Source organism: Salmo salar, chromosome 12 (assembly GCF_965601325.2).
Source record: "Salmo salar chromosome 12, fSalSal1, whole genome shotgun sequence".
Classification (NCBI taxonomy): domain Eukaryota; kingdom Metazoa; phylum Chordata; class Actinopteri; order Salmoniformes; family Salmonidae; genus Salmo; species Salmo salar.
The window spans coordinates 14,026,709-14,050,955 of NC_138302.1; the positions used below are offsets into that span (position 1 = coordinate 14,026,709).

Sequence of the window (24,247 nt, forward strand, 5' to 3'; positions counted from 1 at the left end):
TAGGACAGGCTCTGGTCCATTACAGTAATAGAACTAGGACAGTTTATGGTCCACTACAGTAATAGAACTAGGACAGGTTCTGGTCCACTACAGTAATAGAACTAGGACAGGTTGTGGTCCACTACAGTACTAGAACAAGGACAGGTTATGGTCCACTACAGTACTAGAACAAGGACAGGTTATGGTCCATTACAGTACTAGAACTAGGACAGGTTCTGATCCATTACAGTAATAGAACTAGGACAGGTTCTGGTCCATTACAGTACTAGAACTAGGACAGGTTCGTGTCCATTACAGTAATAAAACTAGGACAGGTTCGTGTCCATTACAGTACTAGAACTAGGACAGGTTCTGGTCCATTACAGTAATATAACTAGGACAGGTTATGGTCCACTACAGTACTAGAACTAGGACAGGCTCTGGTCCACTACAGTAATAGAACTAGGACAGGTTCTGGTCCACTACAGTAATAGAACTAGGACAGGTTATGGTCCACTACAGTAATAGACCTAGGACAGGTTATGGTCCACTACAGTAATAGAACAAGGACAGGTTCTGGTCCATTAGAGTACTAGAACTAGGACAGGTTCTGGTCCACTACAGTAATATAACTAGGACAGGTTCTGGTCCACTACAGTACTAGAACTAGGACAGGTTATGGTCCACTACAGTAATAGAACTAGGACAGGTTATGGTCCACTACAGTAATAGAACTAGGACAGGTTCTGGTCCATTACAGTACTAGAACTAGGACAGGTTATGGTCCATTACAGTACTAGAACTAGGACAGGTGACTGGGAACAGAAGTCAATTCAATGTATATTTCTCGGGGGTTCAACGTCATTTCACTGAAATGACAGTGTGCCCAGTGAGAAGCCACAAATGACATTGATTTTCTGTTAGCTGCAGCAGCAACCATTCAAATGTTTCCACTGATAAGTTATCTCATTTAGATAGGCCAGTGTTATTATTGGAGTATGTTAGCATAATCTGTTTACAACATCACAAACTATTTTTACAAAAATAGTTTTAATATAGGCTTTTCAAATGAAGAGCAAAGAAGGGCTTCTGTCCATGTTCATTAGGCTACAACTTAGCTTATGTGTACAATTTATTTCAACTCATGAATTTACAAATTTACAATGTAGTTTATAATTCTTTAGAGTCTAAAACGTTTTGGGGGGGCCCTTTAGTTATATTTAAAATATATTAAAAAATGATTTGATAAAATATTGATTTTGGCCTTTACTACGAAAGGCCATAGAAACGCATTGAATAACACATTCATAAGTGGCAAAAAGGACAGTCAAACAATAAATAATAAGAAACAAGTGTCTGTCCTAAATCGAGGAGAAATGTAAAAAAACATCTGTAAATATATTAAATGACATTGTACACATTTTAACTGTTTTTGGGGGGTAGGCACAAACAAATGAATGTCCCAAGCAAGGATTCCCCCTCAACGATTGGTCCCGCAGTGTGTCAGTCATACGGATATTCTAGCCAATCGTCTGACCGGAAAAGTTCAACAGACGTTGCGGAAGACAGAAACATGCTGTTGGAAGTTGGCTAGCTAGCCAGGATGATAACGTAGCTAGCTGTAATATCTCAGCACATTGAGGAAGCAAATTCATCTATCGTCATGGACACACTTCGGAAAGCAGGACGAGGCAGCACAACATGCGTTTTCATTGCGTTAGTTGTGGCGACGTGTCTTGAAACGATTCGTGCTTTCGGCCATAGCCAAGACAGCGAATTCACGTTTATCTTACCAGCCGGAAGAACCGAATGCTTCTTCCAAACGGCTGCGAAGAACGTTACCATGGAAGTGGAGTATCAGGTAAACTAACTAGTTGCTTAGCTGTCTAGTGTGTGCATTGGCGAGCAACAAAAGATCGCAACACAGAAGTAGCAGGCTTGAAACGTTAGCTAATGTAAACACGATACAGTCCCAGAAAGGCTAGTTGTGACAATGATGCTATTCTCAGTTCTCCTCCTGAGATGGCTAACTACAGTAGCAAGCTAGTCGCGCCAGATAACGTTATCTAGCTAGTTAAGGAGATAGCCACAGCAGCAAGCGATCTGGTTGTGCACTTAAGCATTTATGCTGTGTAGGACACTTGCCCCAGGCTACGCTTGCCGTACAAGCAATGATGCTGTTTTTCAGTGGTTTCCCCATCTATAACCTAACTTTTCGTATGATGCAGGTGAACCATATAGCTATAACCAAATTGTATCTTTCTCCTAAGGAACGGGAAAGTGCGATACCTAGTCAGTTGTACAACGGAATGTCTTCCGCATTTAACCCAACCCCTCTGAATCAGAGAGGTGCGGGGGCTGCCTTAATCGACCTCCACGTCTTCGGCGCCCGGGGAACAGGGGGTTAACTCCTGAGAGGGGTACATTTGCTCGTTAAATACTGTTTTATGAATGTGTCTCTCTGCATCTCTCGTCTTCCACTCTGCAGAGATTTAGCCAGTGTAAGTGTTACAAATACATCCTACCTAGTGATGTAAATACATCATTATAAACTGGGTCGTTTGAGCCCTGACTGCTGATTGGCTGACAACCGTGGTATATCAGACCGTATACCATGGGTATGACAAAACGTTGTTTTTGCTGTTATAACTACGTTGGTAATCAGTTTTATAATAGCAATAAGGCACCTCGGGGGGTTTGTGGTATATGGCCGTTATACCACGGCTGTGTCCAGGCATTCCGCGATACGTCGTGCCTAAGAACAGCCCTTAGCCGTGGTATATTGGCCATATACCACACCTCCTTGGGCCTTATTGCTTAATTCTACCACTTCACCTACATCTTGACACAAACTGCTCTAACAACTCTCTCAATTAGGTCATATCTATCAATATGTGTCTTCGTTCTATAGCCTATCTGTCCCAGTCCATCCACAGAGGGTAGCTAGCCTGATCCCAGATCTGTTTGTGCTTTTGCCTACTCCATTGTCAAGCATGTTGGCAAGAGAGCAGAAACAGAGTGGCCCCCCAGGCTACAGGGTAGCTCCAAGACTAGAGATCTATGTAAGTGCACACTTCAGAGGAGTAGAGATTATTGGGACGCAGGCAGCTCTAGTCTGTTTGTTCAGTGGGAGAGTCCCTGTAGTGGAGTTTACAGGCAGCTTGGCACCTATTCAACTCAACCGTGTGTGTCAAATCAAATCAAAATCAAATGTTATTTGTCACATACACATGGTTAGCAGTTGTTAATGCGAGTGTAGCGAAATGCTTGTGCTTCTAGTTCCGACCATGCAGTAATATCTAACAAGTAATATAACCTTACAATTTCACAACAACTACCTTGTACACACAAGTGTAAAGGAATGAATATGAATATGTACATAAATATATGGATGAGTGATGGCCGAACGGCAAATTGGAGTGAGTCTAGGGTGTCAGGTAGGGTGGAGGTGATATGGTCCTTGACTAGTCTTTCAAAGCACTTCATGATGTGTGTGTGTGTTGTGTAACCCCTCTCAGGCAGTGTGTGTGTGTGTTGTGTAACACCTCTCAGGCAGTGTGTGTGTGTGTGTTGTGTAACACCTCTCAGGCAGTGTGTGTGTGTGTTGTGTAACCCCTCTCAGGCAGTGTGTGTGTGTGTTGTGTAACCCCTCTCAGGCAGTGTGTGTGTGTGTTGTGTAACCCCTCTCAGGCAGTGTGTGTGTGTGTTGTGTAACCCCTCTCAGGCAGTGTGTGTGTGTGTTGTGTAACCCCTCTCAGGCAGTGTGTGTGTGTGTTGTGTAACCCCTCTCAGGCAGTGTGTGTGTGTGTTGTGTAACCCCTCTCAGGCAGTGTGTGTGTGTGTGTTGTGTAACCCCTCTCAGGCAGTGTGTGTGTGTGTGTTGTGTAACCCCTCTCAGGCAGTGTGTGTGTGTGTGTGTTGTGTAACCCCTCTCAGGCAGTGTGTGTGTGTGTGTTGTGTAACCCCTCTCAGGCAGTGTGTGTGTGTGTGTTGTGTAACCCCTCTCAGGCAGTGTGTGTGTGTGTTGTGTAACCCCTCTCAGGCAGTGTGTGTGTGTGTTGTGTAACCCCTCTCAGGCAGTGTGTGTGTGTGTTGTGTAACCCCTCTCAGGCAGTGTGTGTGTGTGTTGTGTAACCCCTCTCAGGCAGTGTGTGTGTGTGTTGTGTAACCCCTCTCAGGCAGTGTGTGTGTGTGTTGTGTAACCCCTCTCAGGCAGTGTGTGTGTGTGTTGTGTAACCCCTCTCAGGCAGTGTGTGTGTGTGTGTTGTGTAACCCCTCTCAGGCAGTGTGTGTGTGTGTTGTGTAACCCCTCTCAGGCAGTGTGTGTGTGTGTGTTGTGTAACCCCTCTCAGGCAGTGTGTGTGTGTGTTGTGTAACCCTCTCAGGCAGTGTGTGTGTGTGTTGATGTGTAACCCTCTCAGGCAGTGTGTGTGTGTGTTGATGTGTAACCCCTCTCAGGCTGTGTGTGTGTTGATGTGTAACCCTCTCAGGCTGTGTGTGTGTGTTGTGTAACCCTCTCAGGCTGTGTGTGTGTGTGTGTTGATGTGTAACCCTCTCAGGCTGTGTGTGTGTGTGTTGTGTAACCCTCTCAGGCAGTGTGTGTGTGTGTGTGTGTGTGTGTGTTGATGTGTAACCCCTCTCAGGCAGTGTGTGTGTTGATGTGTAACCCTCTCAGGCAGTGTGTGTGTTGTGTAACCCTCTCAGGCTGTGTGTGTGTGTTGTGTAACCCCTCTCAGGCTGTGTGTGTGTGTGTGTGTTCAGCACTAGTGAAGGACTGAATGTTATGACATAAATCCTTGTCCTGTAACATCAGACTGTTCATGTATAGATGGGTTTTATGTGCCAGTAAGATTGACATATCTAGATGAACAGACATGTTTGTGTTTTGTTTTCCTTGTTTAATGGTGAGTGTGAGCGTGTCCATCTGATTTCAGTTGCGGTACAGAGAAACAGTTTACAGAGACTCAGTTCCTCCACCTTGGTGTAGAGATTAGGCCTATGTGATAGGGAATAGGGATGCAGACGAGCCCCTATGTACCTGTGACCAGAGCCCCTATGTAGTGTACTACCTGTGACCAAGAGCCGCTATGTAGTGTACCACCTGTGACCAGCGCCCCTATGTAGTGTACCACCTGTGACCAGAGCCCCTATGTAGTGTACCACCTGTGACCAGAGCCCCTATGTAGTGTACCACCTGTGACCAGAGCCCCTATGTAGTGTACCACCTGTGACCAGAGCCCCTATGTAGTGTACCACCTGTGACCAGAGCCCCTATGTAGTGTACCACCTGTGACCAGAGCCCCTATGTAGTGTACCACCTGTGACCAGAGCCCCTATGTAGTGTACCACCTGTGACCAGAGCCCCTATGTAGTGTACCACCTGTGACCAGAGCCCCTATGTAGTGTACTACCTGTGACCAGAGACCCTATGTAGTGTACTACCTGTGACCAAGAGCCGCTATGTAGTGTACCACCTGTGACCAGAGCCCCTATGTAGTGTACCACCTGTGACCAGAGCCCCTATGTAGTGTACCACCTGTGACCAGAGCCCCTTTGTAGTGTACCACCTGTGACCAGAGACCCTATGTAGTGTACCACCTGTGACCAGAGACCCTATGTAGTGTACCACCTGTGACCAAGAGACCCTATGTAGTGTACCACCTGTGACCAAGAGCCCCTATGTAGTGTACCACCTGTGACCAAGAGCCCCTATGTAGTGTACCACCTGTGACCAAGAGCCCCTATGTAGTGTACCACCTGTGACCAAGAGCCCCTATGTAGTGTACCACCTGTGACCAAGAGACCCTATGTAGTGTACCACCTGTGACCAAGAGACCCTATGTAGTGTACCACCTGTGACCAAGAGACCCTATGTAGTGTACCACCTGTGACCAAGAGCCCCTATGGCTTCTCAGGAGAATGGAGGTACAGAATGTTCAGATAGTTTCTGTTCAACACATTTCTATCATCTGTCAGAGAGAATAGGGGATCCTGTCAGCTCTATTTACTCTATTTCTACTTGCACCATTCAGAGGGGTTCACGTCACTGAGTACACATCCTGTTTTACTCAGGTAACATTATCAGGTAACATTATCCCACACATCATGTTTCATGTCCTAGCTCTCTGACGTGCAGTGTGACTCATATCTATGGCTGTTGTAAAAGTACCTTTCTGATTGCGTGCGTGTGCGTGTGTGTGTGTGTGTGTGTGTGTGTGTGTGTGTGTGTGTGTGTGTGTGTGTGTGTGTGTGTTCCTCTCTCCAGGTGATAGCCGGTGCAGGTATGGATGTAGATTTCAAAGTTCTCTCTCCTCACGGGTTCCAGCTCATCTCTGAGTTCCGCCGCTCAGACGGAGTCCACATGTCAGTACCGCTGCCTCTCATTGGTCCAATCTACTCACACAACATCTCTTCCGTGATGTCACAGTTCAACCTCAGATCAACCTGGTGTCTTTTGACCTCGCTCTCTCCCCTTCCCTCTCTGTTTGGTTTGCTGTTGGCTTTGTGCCCACATCTCTGATTGGTTGCTTTCTCTGTGTGAGCGCCTCTGATTGGTTGTTTTTGTTCTAGGGTGGAACCTACGGAGGCAGGAGACTACCAGATCTGTTTTGACAACAGCTTCAGCCGCTTCTCGGAGAAGATGGTCTTCTTCGAGGTTTATTTGTATTAATATATCTTTATTAATTGGTTGATTTGATTTACTGTAAGTCGCTCTGGATAACAGCATCTGCTAATTTAATCAAATGTAAATAGAGATGCTATGAAGTGTGTGTGTGTGTGTAAAAATGCAGGTCATCATCGAGGGACAGCCGGGCGACGTGGGCGGGGATGACGAGTGGGCGGGGCTTGGCGAGCCTGAGAGCCTATTGGAGTACAAGCTGGAGGACATTAGGGTGAGTAGGCTATTGGATGGATGACCATGTCTTCAACACATTCACTGGAACGGAAGAGAGAAAAAACTGAACGTACACAGTACCTTTCCTCTTTTCAAACTGCCCCTCTCTCTCTCTCTTCCTCTCTTCACCATCACCCTCTCCTTCCTCCTCCTCTTCCTCTCTTCACCATCACCCTCTCCTTCCTCCCCCCCTCTCTCTCTTCCTCTCTTCACCATCACCCTCTCCTTCCTCCCCCCCTCTCTCTCTTCCTCTCTTCACCATCACCCTCTCCTTCCTCCCCCCCTCTCTCTCTTCCTCTCTTCACCATCACCCTCTCCTTCCTCCCCCCCTCTCTCTCTCCCCCCTCCCCACCCTCCTCTCTCTCCCCCTCCCCACCCTCCTCTCTCTCCCCCCTCCCCACCCTCCTCTCTCTCCCCCCTCCCCACCCTCCTCTCTCCCCCTCCCCACCCTCCTCTCTCCCCCCTCCCCACCCTCCTCTCTCCCCCCTCCCCACCCTCCTCTCTCCCCCCTCCCCACCCTCCTCTCTCCCCCCTCCCCACCCTCCTCTCTCTCCCCCTCCCCACCCTCCTCTCTCTCCCCCTCCCCACCCTCCTCTCTCTCCCCCTCCCCTTCCTCCTCTCTCTCTCCCCCCTCCCCACCCTCCTCTCCCTCCCCACCCTCCTCTCTCTCTCCCCCCTCCCCACCCACCCTCCTCTCTCTCCCCCCTCCCCACCCACCATCCTCTCTCTCTCCCCCCTCCCCTTCCTCCTCTCTCTCCCCCCTCCCCACCCTCCTCTCTCTCCCCCCTCCCCTTCCACCTCTCTCTCCCCCTCCCCACCCTCCTCTCTCTCTCCCCTCCCCACCCTCCTCTCTCTCCCCTCCTCCCCACCCTCCTCTCTCTCTCCCCTCCCCACCCTCCTCTCTCTCCCCTCCCCACCCTCCTCTCTCTCCCCCCTCCCCACCCTCCTCTCTCTCCCCCCTCCCCACCCTCCTCTCTCTCCCCCCTCCCCACCCTCCTCTCTCCCCTCCTCTCTCTCCCCCTCCCCACCCTCCTCTCTCCCCCTCCCCACCCTCCTCTCTCCCCCCTCCCCACCCTCCTCTCTCCCCCCTCCCCACCCTCCTCTCTCCCCCCTCCCCACCCTCCTCTCTCTCCCCCTCCCCTTCCTCCTCTCTCTCTCCCCCCTCCCCACCCTCCTCTCCCTCCCCACCCTCCTCTCTCTCTCCCCCCTCCCCACCCACCCTCCTCTCTCTCCCCCCTCCCCACCCACCCTCCTCTCTCTCCCCCCTCCCCACCCACCATCCTCTCTCTCTCCCCCCTCCCCACCCACCATCCTCTCTCTCCCCCCTCCCCTTCCTCCTCTCTCCCCCCTCCCCACCCTCCTCTCTCTCTCCCCTCCCCACCCTCCTCTCTCTCCCCCCTCCCCACCCTCCTCTCTCTCCCCTCCTCCCCACCCTCCTCTCTCTCCCCCCTCCCCACCCTCCTCTCTCTCCCCCCTCCCCACCCTCCTCTCTCTCCCCCCTCCCCACCCTCCTCTCTCTCCCCCCTCCCCACCCTCCTCTCTCTCCCCTCCTCCCCACCCTCCTCTCTCCCCCCTCCCCACCCTCCTCTCTCTCCCCCCTCCCCACCCTCCTCTCTCTCCCCTCCTCCCCACCCTCCTCTCTCTCCCCCCTCCCCACCCTCCTCTCTCTCCCCCCTCCCCACCCTCCTCTCTCTCCCCTCCTCCCCACCCTCCTCTCTCCCCCCTCCCCACCCTCCTCTCTCTCCCCCCTCCCCGCCCTCCTCTCTCCCCCTCCCCACCCTCCTCTCTCCCCCCTCCCCACCCTCCTCTCTCCCCCCTCCCCACCCTCCTCTCTCCCCCTCCCCACCCTCCTCTCTCTCCCCCTCCCCTTCCTCCTCTCTCTCCCCCCTCCCCACCCTCCTCTCCCTCCCCACCCTCCTCTCTCTCTCCTCCCTCCCCACCCTCCTCTCTCTCTCCCCCCTCCCCACCCACCCTCCTCTCTCTCCCCCCTCCCCACCCACCATCCTCTCTCTCTCCCCCCTCCCCACCCACCCTCCTCTCTCTCCCCCCTCCCCACCCACCCTCCTCTCTCTCCCCCCTCCCCACCCACCATCCTCTCTCTCTCCCCCCTCCCCACCCTCCTCTCCCTCCCCACCCACCCTCCTCTCTCTCCCCCCTCCCCACCCACCCTCCTCTCTCTCCCCCCTCCCCACCCACCCTCCTCTCTCTCTCCCCCCTCCCCACCCTCCTCTCTCTCTCCCCCCTCCCCACCCTCCTCTCCCTCCCCACCCTCCTCTCTCTCTCCCCCCTCCCCACCCACCCTCCTCTCTCTCTCTCCCCCCTCCCCACCCACCTTCCTCTCTCTCTCTCCCTCCAGGAGTCCATAGACTCAGTACACCGTCGGTTAGAGAGAAGTCATCAGATGCAGACGGTACTGAGAGCGTTTGAGGCCAGGGACCGTAACCTGCTAGAAGACAACCTGTGGAGAGTCTCCTTCTGGTCCTGTACCAGTCTCATTGTAATGCTGGGGGTCGCACTAACTCAGGTAACACAGCCACACACTAGGACAACCTGTGGAGAGTCTCCTTCTGGTCCTGTACCAGTCTCCTAGTTACAGACCTGCCAACCTGCACAACATTTCAGGTCTAAGTATGCTGGTACGAAAAACGACCCTAAAATATGCAGGAAGATGCTTCTAGTTGGCAGATGGAGGTTTTTGACTCAACCGCTTGAAGTTGGGCCAATCAGAGGACTCTGGCGAGGAAGAAATCTCTAGCTCCCAGCTTGATCTCAGAAACAGCAGTAGATGTGAGGTCATTGACTAGCAAGGAAACACCTGTTGTGTTGCAGTAGGTCAGCGGTGCAGTAGGTCAGCGGTGCAGTAGGTCAGCGGTGCAGTAGGTCAGCGGTGCAGTAGGTCACTGCGTGATTGAAAACAGACATGGCATATTAAACATATTTAAAACATTTTTGCTACTGAGGAGCAGCCAATTACCAAGCACCCATAACGTCAATAGCAGGGCTATTCAACTCTGACCCTACGAGGTCCGGAGCCGGCTGGGTTTCTGTTCTACCTGATCATTAACTACACCCACCTGGTGTCCCAGGTCTAAACCGTCCCTGATTAGAGGGGAACAATGAAACAATGCAGTGGAACTGGCTAAGAGGTCCAGAGTTGAGTTTGATTTGATTTGTCCTTTATTTAACTAGGCAAGTCAATTAAGAAGAAATTCTTATTTACAGTGACGGCCTACCAAAAGGCAAAAGGCCTCCTGCGGAGACGTGGGCTGGGGCTAAAAATAAAAATATAGGACAAAACACACATCACGACAAGGGAGACACCACAACACTACATAAACAGAGACACCACAACACTACATAAACAGAGACACCACAACACTACATAAACAGAGACACCACAACACTACATAAACAGAGACACCACAACACTACATAAACAGAGACACCACAACACTACATAAACAGAGACACCACAACACTACATAAACAGAGACACCACAACACTACATAAACAGAGACACCACAACACTACATAAACAGAGACACCACAACACTACATAAACAGAGACACCACAACACTACATAAACAGAGACACCACAACACTACATAAACAGAGACACCACAACACTACATAAACAGAGACACCACAACACTACATAAACAGAGACACCACAACACTACATAAACAGAGACACCACAACACTACATAAACAGAGACACCACAACACTACATAAACAGAGACACCACAACACTACATAAACAGAGACACCACAACACTACATAAACAGAGACACCACAACACTACATAAACAGAGACACCACAACACTACATAAACAGAGACACCACAACACTACATAAACAGAGACACCACAACACTACATAAACAGAGACACCACAACACTACATAAACAGAGACACCACAACACTACATAAAGAGAGACCTAAGACAACAACACAGCACGGCAGCAACACAACATTACAACACAGCAAGGTAGCAACACAACATGACAACAACATGGTACTGTAGGAGAACAAAACATGGTACAAACATTATTGGGCACAGACAACAGCACAAAGGGCAAGAAGGTAGAGACAACAATACATCACGCAAAGCAGCCACAACTGTCAGTAAGCGTCTCCATGATTGAGTCTTTGAATAAAGATGGGTCTATAGTCTACCATTCCTATAGAGGTTCTTCTGCCAACACCATTATTGGGCTAAAAGGTGCGTTTGATTTGAGCAGTGTGGGGGTCTTCTGCCAACATCATTATGGGCTAAAAGGTGCGTTTGATTTGAGCAGTGTGGGGGTCTTCTGCCAACATCATTATGGGCTAAAAGGTGCGTTTGATTTGAGCAGTGTGGGGGTGGCGCGCGTCGTCGTGTGGGCCGGGGGGACCGTCACCACAAGTGGTTCTCATTAAAATGATTCAAGGTTGGCAGGTCTGTAGTTATGATGGGGGTCGCACTCGCACACATTTTACACACACACACACACACACACACACACAGACACACACACACACACACACTAGGACAACCTGTAGACACACTAGTTATACACACACTATACTAGTGTAATCAGTCACTCAGGTAACATTATCTCAGTGTCTAACTGTCCGTTCCTCCTCTCTCAGGTCTATACCGTCCGCAGACTGTTTGACGATAAGAGGCGTGTCTGTACATAAAGACACGCCCACTCCGCCACCTCACAGCCAATCAGGGTTAAGGTGGGAAGAGGAGAGGAGAGGAAGGAAGACGAGGAAGCAGAGGAGGATACAGAAGAGTAAATATCCTGTATCACGAATTGCACCCTATTCCCCATCTAGAGTCTATCTCTGGTCAGGAGTTTAAATTAAACATTTTTAATTGAACCTTTATTTAACTAGGCAAGCCAGTTAAGATTTACCTAGGGGCAGAACGACAGATTTGTACCTTGTCAGCTCCGGGGATTCGATCCAGCAACCTTTCGGTTACTGGCTCAACGCTCTAACCACTAGGCTACCAGCCGCGCCTAGTAGTGCACTATCTAGGGAATAGGGTGCTATTTGGGACGCTGCCGTACAACTTTGCCATCTGGGCTCAACACAGTGCCTTTTACTCCCTGGGTAGTGTTCATTAGACACAGAACTAGACAACAGTTAGAAGTGACGGAGGTCCTGCCTCAATTTGTCCAATAAGAATGTTCACTTTTGCGTTCCCGGGAAAACATTTTCCCGACCTGTTTTGTGCTTATTGAACGCAGCTCTGGGACCGTGTCCACAAAGAGTCCATGTCATCTGATTCATTATGATCTAAAGGGCCGAACTGATCCTAGATCAGCCCTCGTACTCTGAGAGACTTCATGTTCATTCATTTTTTTAGTTTTGGATCATCCCATAGAAATAGAATCACTAGAATGAGAGACTCATCGTTTGTAGATCAGTGGGTCAAGGGGCGGACTGGCATTTCGGGCAAATACCAGATGGGCTGGTTCATTTTTAGCCCAGTGGCCCTGTCTCAATTAGCATTTTGTAAAAATGATATAATATAATTTTTACAAAATGAAAATGTTCTATATCTAATAATGCGTGCGTCATGGGGAAAAAATGGGTCAGTGTGTTAGAAATTCTGCCCCTGAGTCAGTCAAATCAAATGTATTTATATAGCCCTTCGTACATCAGCTGATATCTCAAAGTGCTGTACAGAAACCCAGCCTAAAACCCCAAACAGCAAGCAATGCATGTGAAAGAAGCACGGTGGCTAGGAAAAACTCCCTAGGAAAAACTCCCTAGAAAGGCCAAAAACCTAGGAAGAAACCTAGAGAGGAACCAGGCTATGAGGGGTGGCCAGTCCTCTTCTGGCTGTGCCGGGTGGGTATTATAACAGAACATGGCCAAGATGTTAAAATGTCAGTCAGTCATCATTTACCCACAATGCATCAAGGATGTGATCCGCTCAAAAGTGCACGTTGGGTTTAAATCTCTCTAGTAATTGAATTTCTATGGATCCTCCTATTTTACCAGAACAAGCCCCACCCAACCCCTAATGTCCTCCTCTCATTGGTCCATGTCTTTGTGATGTTGTGGGTAACCAATCACCTTTTTTTGGTGTTACCGAGTTTTATGTGCCAGTAAGATTCTATGCTGATATCTAGATGAACAGGTATGTTTGTGGGTGTTTTTCCGTGTGTGTGGGTGGATGGGTGTGTGTGTGGGTGGATGGGTGTGTGTGTGGGTGGATGGGTGTGTGTGTGGGTGGATGGGTGTGTGTGTGGGTGGATGGGTGTGTGTGTGGGTGGATGGATGGGTGTGTGTGTGGGTGGATGGGTGTGTATGTGGGTGGATGGGTGTGTGTGTGGGTGGATGGGTGTGTGTGTGGGTGGATGGGTGTGTGTGTGGGTGGATGGGTGTGTGTGTGGGTGTCCATCTAACTTCAGTTGTGGTTAAGGGGACAGAAACAGTTTACAGAGAACCTAGTTTACCGTTGATCCTAAAGCTTTCGCTACGTCCCAATCCTCCACCCTCCCCCCCCCCATACTTGCCTTGCACACACTCAGTCATGGGTTTAATGGTTGAAACTCCCTCCAGCCAATGACTACACCATTCCAATGCTTTTTAAACCATAACAAAAAGTGTACGAGTGCAGACGTTGGGAGATGGGTGGAGAATTTGGAGGCAACCTGTGATTGTAACTAAGAAGGGAGTGGTACTTTGAGCATTCTTAACCATGTTGCCATGGCAGCCAGTGATTTTAATGTTGTTTTTTACACAATAAAAGACAGAACATTTGATTTGAGGAATGGTGTAGTTGTTCTTTTATTGTATAGGACCAGGACCTGGAGTCGTATCCACAAAACACCTCAGAGTAGGAGTGCTGATCCGGGATCTGTCCCTATAATCTGATTCATTATGACCTAACAGGCAAAACTGATTCTAGATCAGAACTATTCTGAGATGCTTTGTGGTTTACGGTCCCAGGATGAATGGTACTGATTGCAGTGGACAGCTGTTGCCCTCTAGTGGCGTACTGACATCATGACAAACATACAGACCACAGTATACCCTACGAAACATGTCATTTTCCAGGAAGTTGCCTTGTATTTTTTAACTTTTGTAGGCTTTTTAAATGGTCTTTAGCGCAAATACCACATAAAAGGCATCTAGCAGAAGTAAATTCATCGACAAACAAATAATATCGTATATATTTAATTTGATATATAATCGTCAAGCCCACTCAAAAGACTAGGGGACATGACCCTGAAGTTAGACGTAGGATGATGAACTGGACAGCTAACCGTGTGGCTTTCATAGGTAATTTACTCATTCAGAGAGAGGGAGAGAGAGAGGGGGAGGGAGGGAGAGAGGAGATTGATTGATTTAGACTTTATTAGGATCTCCAAGGGAAGTGGGAGGAGTCTGGAAGCGACAAAGAGAGATGGAGAGAGGTAGTTGAGCAGTGAAAGAGGGAAGGAAAAGAGAGAGATGGAGGGATACTAAACTAAAACAAGCAGCAGGTAGGCATCCCACAATCCTTCAGGAAAATACAGGAAAATGAAATGAGTGTTTGACATCCACTAAGTCACAAGGTGTGTGTGTGTGTGTGTGTGTGTGTGTGTGTGTCCACGTGCATGCTTGTGTGTTAACCTGCAGCTTGTCTTCAGGGGAAACCAGAGACATGTGAGGAGAAACATAAACAGTCTCTCACACATCTAACAGCACAACACCCTGAAAACACTAGAAGACAAGCTATCTCCACATCGCCCCCTGTGGCCAGGAGTGACATGACAGGCTCTAAGTTCTCTGTGGGGGGGCGGGGGGTCCCATTGGTAGGATCAGCTTCCCCTCCCCTAATTTTAACCTAACCTGATTAGTGGAGGTAAATGCTAAACTGACCCCAGGTCAGTGTCTAGGGGCAACTTCACCCTAGACAGTGTACCATGCAGTGTAGTACCTTATTGGTGCACCACCCTGAGGCCTAGGTTAGCATGGTAGCATTAAAGGCTAGCTCCATAGCGTCCCCATGTGGACTGGACTAGCATGACTGGGCATCACAGGCTCCATGCAGCGAGGTACCTTATTGGTGCACTGCCGCACTGCGTTGAGGATCTAACGTCTTACTGGTTGTCCTAGTGGAAATCAAAAGCCAATGAAGTGTTACGTTCCAAATATTTGATTTTAGTTTGGGAGGGAATTTAAGACGGATAATGTACTATCAAATGAACATATCAATGAATGTTGTAATGAAATGTTGACCTCTAGAGGACAAATGATCAATAAGTCTCTGAAAAGTGGGAAAGGTACTCATGGAATGTGTTCTGGTGCAATGAATCTTACTGTTGTAAATTACAGTGTGTCAATGTTATTGCATCCCTACTCAGATAAACCATATTAATAATACACACCGATGCATCAATACAATTCTCAACTGAAGCATGGCTCTGCAGTCTTGTATGTGTGTGTGTGTGTGTGTGTGTTTATATACTGACTGCAGTAGGGCCTTGGTCTTGCGTGTCGGGTCGTCTGGTTTAAAGTTCTTGTATTCCTCCACCTCTTTCTCCAGAGATAGAAGCTGGCTCTGGAGTTTACTACGTAACCCTGGCAACGTGTCCCGGATGTGGTTGGTCAGTTGCTGGAGGGAGAGAGTGTGTGTATATATACGTTTGTTCGTGTATCTGTCAAATTGTATTTGTCACATGCTTGGTAAACAACAGGTGTAGACTAACAGTGAAATGCTGAGAGAAACACACAGAGATAACAGAATACTAAACTGACATCTGGAATTGTTTTAATGTCATACCATGGATCATTTAGCTTTTTGATTTAGAATTTTAGGACCCTTTAGGTATTTGAAGAAAATATTGAATTTGTCTTTTACTACTATAGTCCATAGAAATGCATTGAATAACACATTCATAAATGGCCAAACAGACAGTAAAAAAATAAATCGTAAGGAATAAGGTTTTGAAGTGTCTGTCCAATATCTAGGACACAAAAGAAAGCTCAGGAAATACATAGATATTTTTTGGACACATATTTAACCCCTTTTTTGTGTGTGTGTGGGGCACAAAACTACTTCCGTACATTTTTTAGAACTGATAACTGGATCACGTTCAGACAAGTCCTGTGACACGTGTGGGGGTCCTAGAGCAAAACGGAGTCTCATCTTTCCATAGAGTGGTCATTTGAGTGGTAGTTTGTTGGCCTAACCCAGGGCGCCCCCCCCCGGCGTGCCGGGCGCCAACCCTCTTCCTGGAGATCTACTGTCCTGTAGGTTTTCAGTCCAACCCTCTTCCTGGAGATCTACCGTCCTGTAGGTTTTCAGTCCAACCCTCTTCCTGGAGATCTACTGTCCTGTAGGTTTTCAGTCCAACCCTCTTCCTGGAGATCTACTGTCCTGTAGGTTTTCAGTCCAACCCTCTTCCTGGAGATCTACCGTCCTGTAGGTTTTCAGTCCAACCCTCTTCCTGGAGATCTACTGTCCTGTGGGTTTTCAGTCCAACCCTCTTCCTGGAGGTTTTCAGTCCGGGCAAAATGTAAAGGCAATGGTATTCAGGCAAAACCTCATGAAAGGCATCTGGCAGAAGTAAATTAATAGACAAACACAAATATAATTAGATATTTAACTTAAAAAAATAAGCACGTTTCCACGAATTGGATAATATAATTGTCTAGCCCATAACAAAGGTTAGGGGACATGACCCTGAAGTTAGACGTAGGATGATGTCACTTTACAGTTTTTCTCAATTGCTAAAACACCATTTCTGACACCTTGCTCCATTTCCTGAAAACATTAAACCTCATCTTCAAGCACTATTTACATAACCTCTGACTCCTCTCGCAAAATGAAACATTCGCCTCAAAACAGTTTTACCTGTGTTCAAAATCAAACACTGCTCTCAAATCATAAACAAAGTGATCAAAATGATATACACTCTCAAGCAGTCAGTAAACAATACACCGAAAAATAGAAAACACATTGTTCAAAACATACAATTCTCAGGGAGAAGTACATTTTTAATCTAAAAATATATTCATATTTTTCCGTCATTGTCTTTTGATGAACGAAAACATGTTCTATCATAGTAGCTCAAAATTGATCAGAAATTACTACTCTGCTTTGCTCTTTGCAATTTAGTTTTTTTGTTCTTCCTCCTCCTTGTACCCCTATTTTTACAGTACTGTACCCTGCATCTCACAAACTTGTCCTTTGTCTCTGTGATACTGTAATTCTTGTTCTTTGTTGATACGAACCTGCAACCAGTCAAAATCTATTGAGCAGTCAGTACTGTTAATAAATGGAAAGCACAATGTTCAGGGCCATACAATCTGTCCATTGTACAGTATACAGCCTACAATGCACTGTACAACAGGGACAAAAAAGGGACAAAAATCAAAGGAGTAAACATGTGATCAATGTGCTTCTTCTTGTCTTTGGGCTGGGTCAGGCCAGAGCACTTCGTCGACATCACAAGCAATATTGTCCCTTCTGAGGCAACGGGGGAAGAAGCCTCTTGTGTGCCGTATCCAGCCCTGACATGATTCCTCACCTATATCACCACAGGCTAAATCCATGGCTTGCAGCAGATTTACTCTGGTGTAGGGTTGTCTATCATACACTTTCCATCTCCAGGAGGAGAAAAACTCCTCAATCGGATTCAGGAAAGGCGAGTATGGAGGGAGGTACAAGTTCATAAACTGCCCATTGATGTTAAACCATTCCCTTACCTGAGCAGCTCGGTGGAAACTGACATTGTCCCACAGTATCACATAGGTGGGAATGGGATTCTCATTTCGCTCTTGACACTGCTGCTCTTGAACCTGCTGCTCAAATAAAATATCTCTTAGATTGGCAATAAATGTTAGAAGGTGCTGGGTGTTATATGGCCCGAGTGTAACATGGTGATGTAGAACACCATGGTTGCTGATAGCAGCACAGATTGTGACATTGCAACCTCGTTGACCAGGGACTTCAACAATGGCCCCGCTGTCCAATCATGTTTCGGCCTCTCCTTCTCGTCTTTGTTAGATTGAAGCCTGCTTCATCGACAAAGATGAACTCATGGGGTCTGTCCAAGGATTCCAAGTCAAATATTGTCTGTGTAGAAATACAATATACTGTATGTAGGATTTTGTAAGTCGTACAGAGACAGTGCTATACTGTAGAGTACAATTAGGCCTACTGTATGCACTTCTGATTCACATACATTGTATGTACTGAAGAGTAATGTCATTCACATAGTATGTGTTAGTACTGTAGACAATCTGGATTACAGTAAATGTTTCTGAATGTACACTGACTTGCACATACTGAGCTCGCAGTTCTTTCACCCTTGGTGAGTTGCGCTCAAAAGGTACTCTGTATGCTTGTTTCATTCGCATCCTGTTACGATGGAGGACACGGTCAACTGTGGAAATGCTCACACTGTCGATTCCCTGGAAGTGTGTGTTGTCTTGTATCACTCGTTCCTGGATTTCTCTGAGTCGTATTGCATTATCTTGAAGGACCATGCCAACTATAACGGCCTCTTGCTCCCGAGTGAATATAGCTGTCCTTCCACCTGCATGTGGCAGCCTTGCAATTCTACAAAAAGTAGTTGTGCAGTTACAAAACATATTCATGCAGTACAATACATACAGTGATTAACTTTACAAATGTCTATTGAAATAGCTGCATATAGTGTAGTACAGTAAATTTGCAATGACAAAAATACAGTAGTATACTGTACCTGTTCTCTTCTCTGAATGTCCTTACTATGGTGGACACAGAAAATCGGCTCAAATTGGGTTGCACTCTAAGTCCTGCTTCCCTCATTGTCAGTCCATGGACAAGAACATGGTCTATAACTGTTGCTTGAATTTCATCAGATATTTCCACACTTTGTCTTCCTCTTTCTCTTCGTCCTCCTCTTTCTCTTTCTTGCCCTCTTCCTCCTCGTCGCCCACCTCGCATACGCACTCGTCCTCTCACATTGTTTCTTCTATCCATTCTCAGACTCTCCTTCCCACCTTCAACAACCTGTTTGCTCTCTGAACTGGCTTATATTGGTTGTGTCGCATCATTTGAAACAGGTTAAATCCATTTTGAGTGGCTGTGTTCAATCAATGACATGTGTTCTCTATTTGTATTTGATTGTTGCCACTTGTGTTTACCAGTGTGGATGACATGTGCATTAGAGTAAACAATGTGTTTTGAGAACGTGTTTAGAGTTTTGCTGAAAAGTCTAAGTGAGATCTGCAAATTGTGTTTTACCATGTGAAATGGTTTAAGGTATTGACAACAGACTGCATAATTTGCTAAATGAGTCCAGGAAACTGAGAACTTTGTTCAGCCAATGGGTTTTAGTGTTTTAGCCATTGAAAAAAAACTGTAACAGGATATTACCAAGAAGGCATCATCATCATCATCAGTATTCATTGTTAGGTGTGTCTGTCAGCTGCTCCATACTAGGGATACGATTCAGTCCAATGAGTGTTATAGAGCAGTGGGTACGTCATTTACAGAGATTGCATTCATTGAGTGATAGAGAGAGAGAGGAGGGGGGAGAGAGAGATGAGGGGAGAAATAGAGGGAGAGGGGAGAGAGAGATGAGGGGAGAAATAAAGAGAGAGGAGAGGGGAGAAAGAGAGAGAGAGAAAGAGAGAGGAGAGGGGAGGGGAGAGAGAGATGAGGGGAGAAATAGAGAGAGAAAGAGAGAGGAGAGGGGAGAGAGTGATGAGGGGAGAAATAGAGAGAGAAAGAGAGAGGAGAGGGGAGGGGAGAGAGAGATGAGGGGAGAAAGAAGAGGGGGACGAACAGTAACAAAAATACTTGAAGACAAAAATACCAGCCACCACACCTCAGTCCCTTTATCTGTTTATTATTCCATATCACTCCATCTTTATACACCTTCTTCACACTACTGTTCCATTCTACCCATCCCTCGTTCACCCAGTGATTCATTCCTTTGTTAATGTATCATTTCATTCATCTGTTCATGCAATAGGAAAGACACAGGTAAGAGGCACTTAGAAAAATACAAAAAGTCGTTTTAAAAAAAAGAATACAGTCTGAAATGGCATCCTATGTGGTGCACTACCCCCTCTGCCTGGTTTCTGATTGGTCCATTCAGGAAGCAGGTCTATTTTGATTGGTCTATTCAGGAAGCAGAGGCCAGATTGACAGCAAGCTACCATTTACAATAGACTGGGCAAAAAGCCGGGATTCAATTAAAGAAGCGATAAGCAAACAACACTCTCACCAATGATTTCCCAGATGCTTGCGGAGATCACATTTGCAGTAAATGCTGCGGATGTCATAAATGACCTTTTGTGCAGTGAGCTTATCGACAAAGCATCTTTGATTGAATCCCGGCCCTTGTCTAACAACTATCTACTACTAATTTGGTCCTTTGAACATCGATAACTGATGAGACACTAGGTATCTATATTGACTACAGGGTTGGTGTCAATTCCATGTAAATTCCTGTCAATTCAGAGAGTAAATCAAATTCCAATTCCAAATGTTCTTCATTAAAGAGCATTGAAGAGAATTGGAACTTTCTGAATTTACTGAAATTGAAACGGAATGGACACCAACCCTGACTGGTTACCACTGTTCTTTGAGTGAACTGTGAGGGCAGTTGAAGCTAACTATTTTCCATTGAAATCAATTCATTTTATAGCATAATTAGCATTTAATCAAAATGAAATTAAAAAAGCTGCGAGCTAGAAAATACTTACTATAATATTCCTGCATAGATATTGAAGTGCATATTGAAGATTAGATCTAAAAATACAAATGTACATATGATCCAGTAAGAAGGATAGAAACATTTAAAACAGTGTAAAGAAATAAGTATTTAGTTATTAATTACGGAGTGTATTTGTTATAAAAAAAAATTGAATAAGTGCTTCCATGTAAAGAAGTATTCTAGGTATTCACAAAAATCTGTATATTTTTTTTTTTAAACCTGTTTGATTTGAAATTCTGTCTGATCCCAGGTTTGAACTAAGTTCATTAAAGTAAGTTAGTTAAACAAAAAAATGTAGGTTTCATTTTTTTCTCTCTCTCTCAATCCCTTTAAAAAATGTGAAGGTATTAAACATTGTTACAAAGCTAAAAAAAAATATATGTGATCAAAAGTACATAGTGTTACTTAAATGAAAAAACGTAAATAATGGTAAATAATAATGTAAATAATACATGAAATAACAATAACATGACAATATGAATATTAAGAGAGAATACATGAAAGACAGTCTTGAATCATGTTAGGGAATTAAACATCAACGTTACGCAACGTGTTTCTTTGTAGTCAAAGGACATTAGGAGTGGTAACTGTCTGTCTGTCTGTCTAGTCCAGCAGTGAAGGCTCTGAAGGGCGTATGATGGTGGGGCGGCCTGGGGCCGCTGGGGGTCTTCTGTTATAGAGGAGGACAGAAGGAGGGAGGGAGAGGAGGGATGGAGAGAGAGAGGGAGGGAGAGAAGCAGGGAGGGAGAGGAGGGTGGGAGGGAGAGGCGGGAAGGAGGGAGAAAGATGGAGAGAAGCAGGGAGGGAGGGAGGGAGGATGGAGAGAGAGGGAAGGTGGGATGGGGAAGAAGGGAGGGATGAATAGAGTGAAGGAGGAAGAGATGAGTGAGGAGTGAGGGAGGAAGGAAGGCAGGAGAGAGAGGGAGGGAGGAGAGAAAAAAAGATGTATCATTCCCACAACCCACGATACACCAAACCCCCCACAACTACCCTACAACCACTACCACAACCACTGCCACTACCACAACCACAACCACTACCACTACCACCACAACCACTACCACAACCACTACCACAACTACAACACCGACTACCACAACCACTACCACCACAACTACAACACCGACTACCACAACCACTACCACCACAACCACTACCATCACTACCACAACCACCACTACCACCACTACCACCACAACCACCACAACCACTACCACCACAACCACAACCACTACCGCTACCACCACAACCACTACCACAACCATCACTACCATCACTACCACTACCACAACCACTACCACCACCATCACTACCACTACCACTACCACTACCACAACCACCACCACTACCACTACAACCACTACTACAACCACTACCACAACCACTACCACCACAACCACAACCACTACCATCACTACCACTACTACAACTACCACAACCACTACCACCACTACCACAACCACTACCACCACAACCACTACCATCACTACCACTACCACAACCACAACTACCACTACCACTACCACCACAACCACTACCACTACAACCACTACCACTACCACAACCACTACCACCACAACCACAACCACTACCATCACTACCACTACCACAACCACTACCATCACTACAACCACTACCACCACTACCACAACTACCACAACCACCACTACCACTACAACCACTACCACAACCACTACCACCACAACCACTACCATCACTACCACCACAAACACAACCACTACCATCACTACCACTACCACAACCACCACAACCACAACTACCACTACCACTACAACCACTACCACCACAACCACTACCATCACAACCACTACCATCACTACCACTACCACTACCACCACAACCACTACCATCACAACCACTACCATCACTACCACAACCACAACCACTACCAACACCACGGGGCGGCAGTGTAGCCTAGTGGCTGGAGCGTTGGACTAGTAACCGAAAGGTTGCAAGATCAAATCCCCAAGCTGACAAGGTACAAATCTGTCGTTCTGCCCCTGAACAAGGCAGTTACAGTGAGGGAAAAAAGTATTTGATCCCCTGCTGATTTTGTACGTTTGCCCACTGACAAAGAAATGATCAATCTATAATTTTAATAGTAGGTTTATTTGAACAGTGAGAGACAGAATAACAACAAAAATATCCAGAAAAACGCATGTCAAAAAATGTTATAAAGTGATTTGCATTTTAATGAGTGAAATAAGTATTTGACCCCCTCTCAATCAGAAAGATTTCTGGCTCCCAGGTGTCTTTTATACAGGTAACGAGCTGAGATTAGGAGCACACTCTTAAAGGGAGTACTCCTAATCTCAGTTTGTTACCTGTATAAAAAGACACCTGTCTACAGAAGCAATAAATCAATCAGATTCCAAACTCTCCACCATGGCCAAGACCAAAGAGCTCTCCAAGGATGTCAGGGACAAGATTGTAGACCTACACAAGGCTGGAATGGGCTACAAGACCATCGCCAAGCAGCTTGGTGAGAAGGTGACAACAGTTGGTGCGATTATTCACAAATGGAAGAAACACAAAAGAACTGTCAATCTCCCTCGGCCTGGGGCTCCATGCAAGATCTCACCTCGTGGAGTTGCAATGATCATGAGAACGGTGAGGAATCTGCCCAGAACTACATGGGAGTATCTTGTCAATGATCTCAAGGCAGCTGGGACCATATTCACCAAGAAAACAATTGGTAACACACTACGCCGTGAAGGACTGAAATCCTGCAGCGCCTGCAAGGTCCCCCTGCTCAAGAATACATATACATGCCCGTCTGAAGTTTGCCAATGAACATCTGAATGATTCAGAGGACAAACCTGGTGGCCAACTACAAGAAACGTCTGACCTCTGTGATTGCCAACAAGGGTTTTGCCACCAAGTACTAAGTCATGTTTTGCAGAGGGGTCAAATACTTATTTCCCTCATTAAAATGCAAATCCTTTTATAACATTTTTGACATGCGTTTTTCTGGATTTTTGTTGTTGTTATTCTGTCTCTCACTGTTCAAATAAACCTACCATTAAAATTATAGACTGATCATTTCTTTGTCAGTGGGCAAATGTAGAAAATCAGCAGGGGATCAAATACTTTTTTCCCCTCACTGTAACCCACTGTTTCTAGGCTGTCATTGAAAATAAGAATTTGTTCTTAACTGACTTGCCTAGTTAAATAAAGGTTAAAAAAAAAAAACACTACCACCAAACCCACTACCACCACTACCCCCACCACGACAATCACTACCATCAATACTACCACCACAACCAATACAACCCAACCACCCACCAATACTTCCAAACCCCCCCACTACCACAACTACCACCACCATCACTACCACCACTACCCCCACCATGACAATCACTACCATCAATACTACCACCACAACTCAACCACCCACCAATACTTCCAAACCCCCCCACTACCACTACAACTACTACTACCAGCACCACCAACACAACCACAACTACCACCACCAAAACTACCACCACTACCCCCACCATGACAATCACTACCATCAATACTACCACCACAACTCAACCACCCACCAATACTTCCAAACCCCCCCACTACCACTACAACTACTACTACCAGCACCACCAACACAACCACAACTACCACCACCAAAACTACTACTACCACA

General features: G+C 46.6%; 2 protein-coding genes across 3 annotated transcripts in view; one reads left to right on the forward strand and one right to left on the reverse strand.

Annotated features, from left to right (window-relative positions):
* Window positions 1–1,548: 1,548 nt before the first annotated feature.
* tmed1 (Transmembrane emp24 domain-containing protein 1) lies at window positions 1,549–13,647 on the forward strand. Its single transcript, NM_001141732.1, is given in 6 exon segments — window positions 1,549–1,840; window positions 6,245–6,342; window positions 6,550–6,634; window positions 6,771–6,872; window positions 9,231–9,398; window positions 11,513–13,647. Coding segments are annotated over 6 exon segments (702 nt in total). The 5' UTR covers window positions 1,549–1,642; the 3' UTR covers window positions 11,564–13,647.
* Window positions 13,648–19,697: 6,050 nt separating this feature from the next.
* Window positions 19,698–24,247, reverse strand: part of LOC106592593 (dynamin-2) — an 80,080-nt gene continuing 75,530 nt past the window's right edge. For both annotated transcript variants that reach the window (XM_082958608.1, XM_082958609.1), the window contains exon 21: window positions 19,698–21,256. In XM_082958608.1, the coding sequence (XP_082814734.1) occupies window positions 21,190–21,256 (67 nt within the window). In that variant the 3' untranslated portion in view covers window positions 19,698–21,189. The remainder of the gene's footprint in view (window positions 21,257–24,247) is intronic.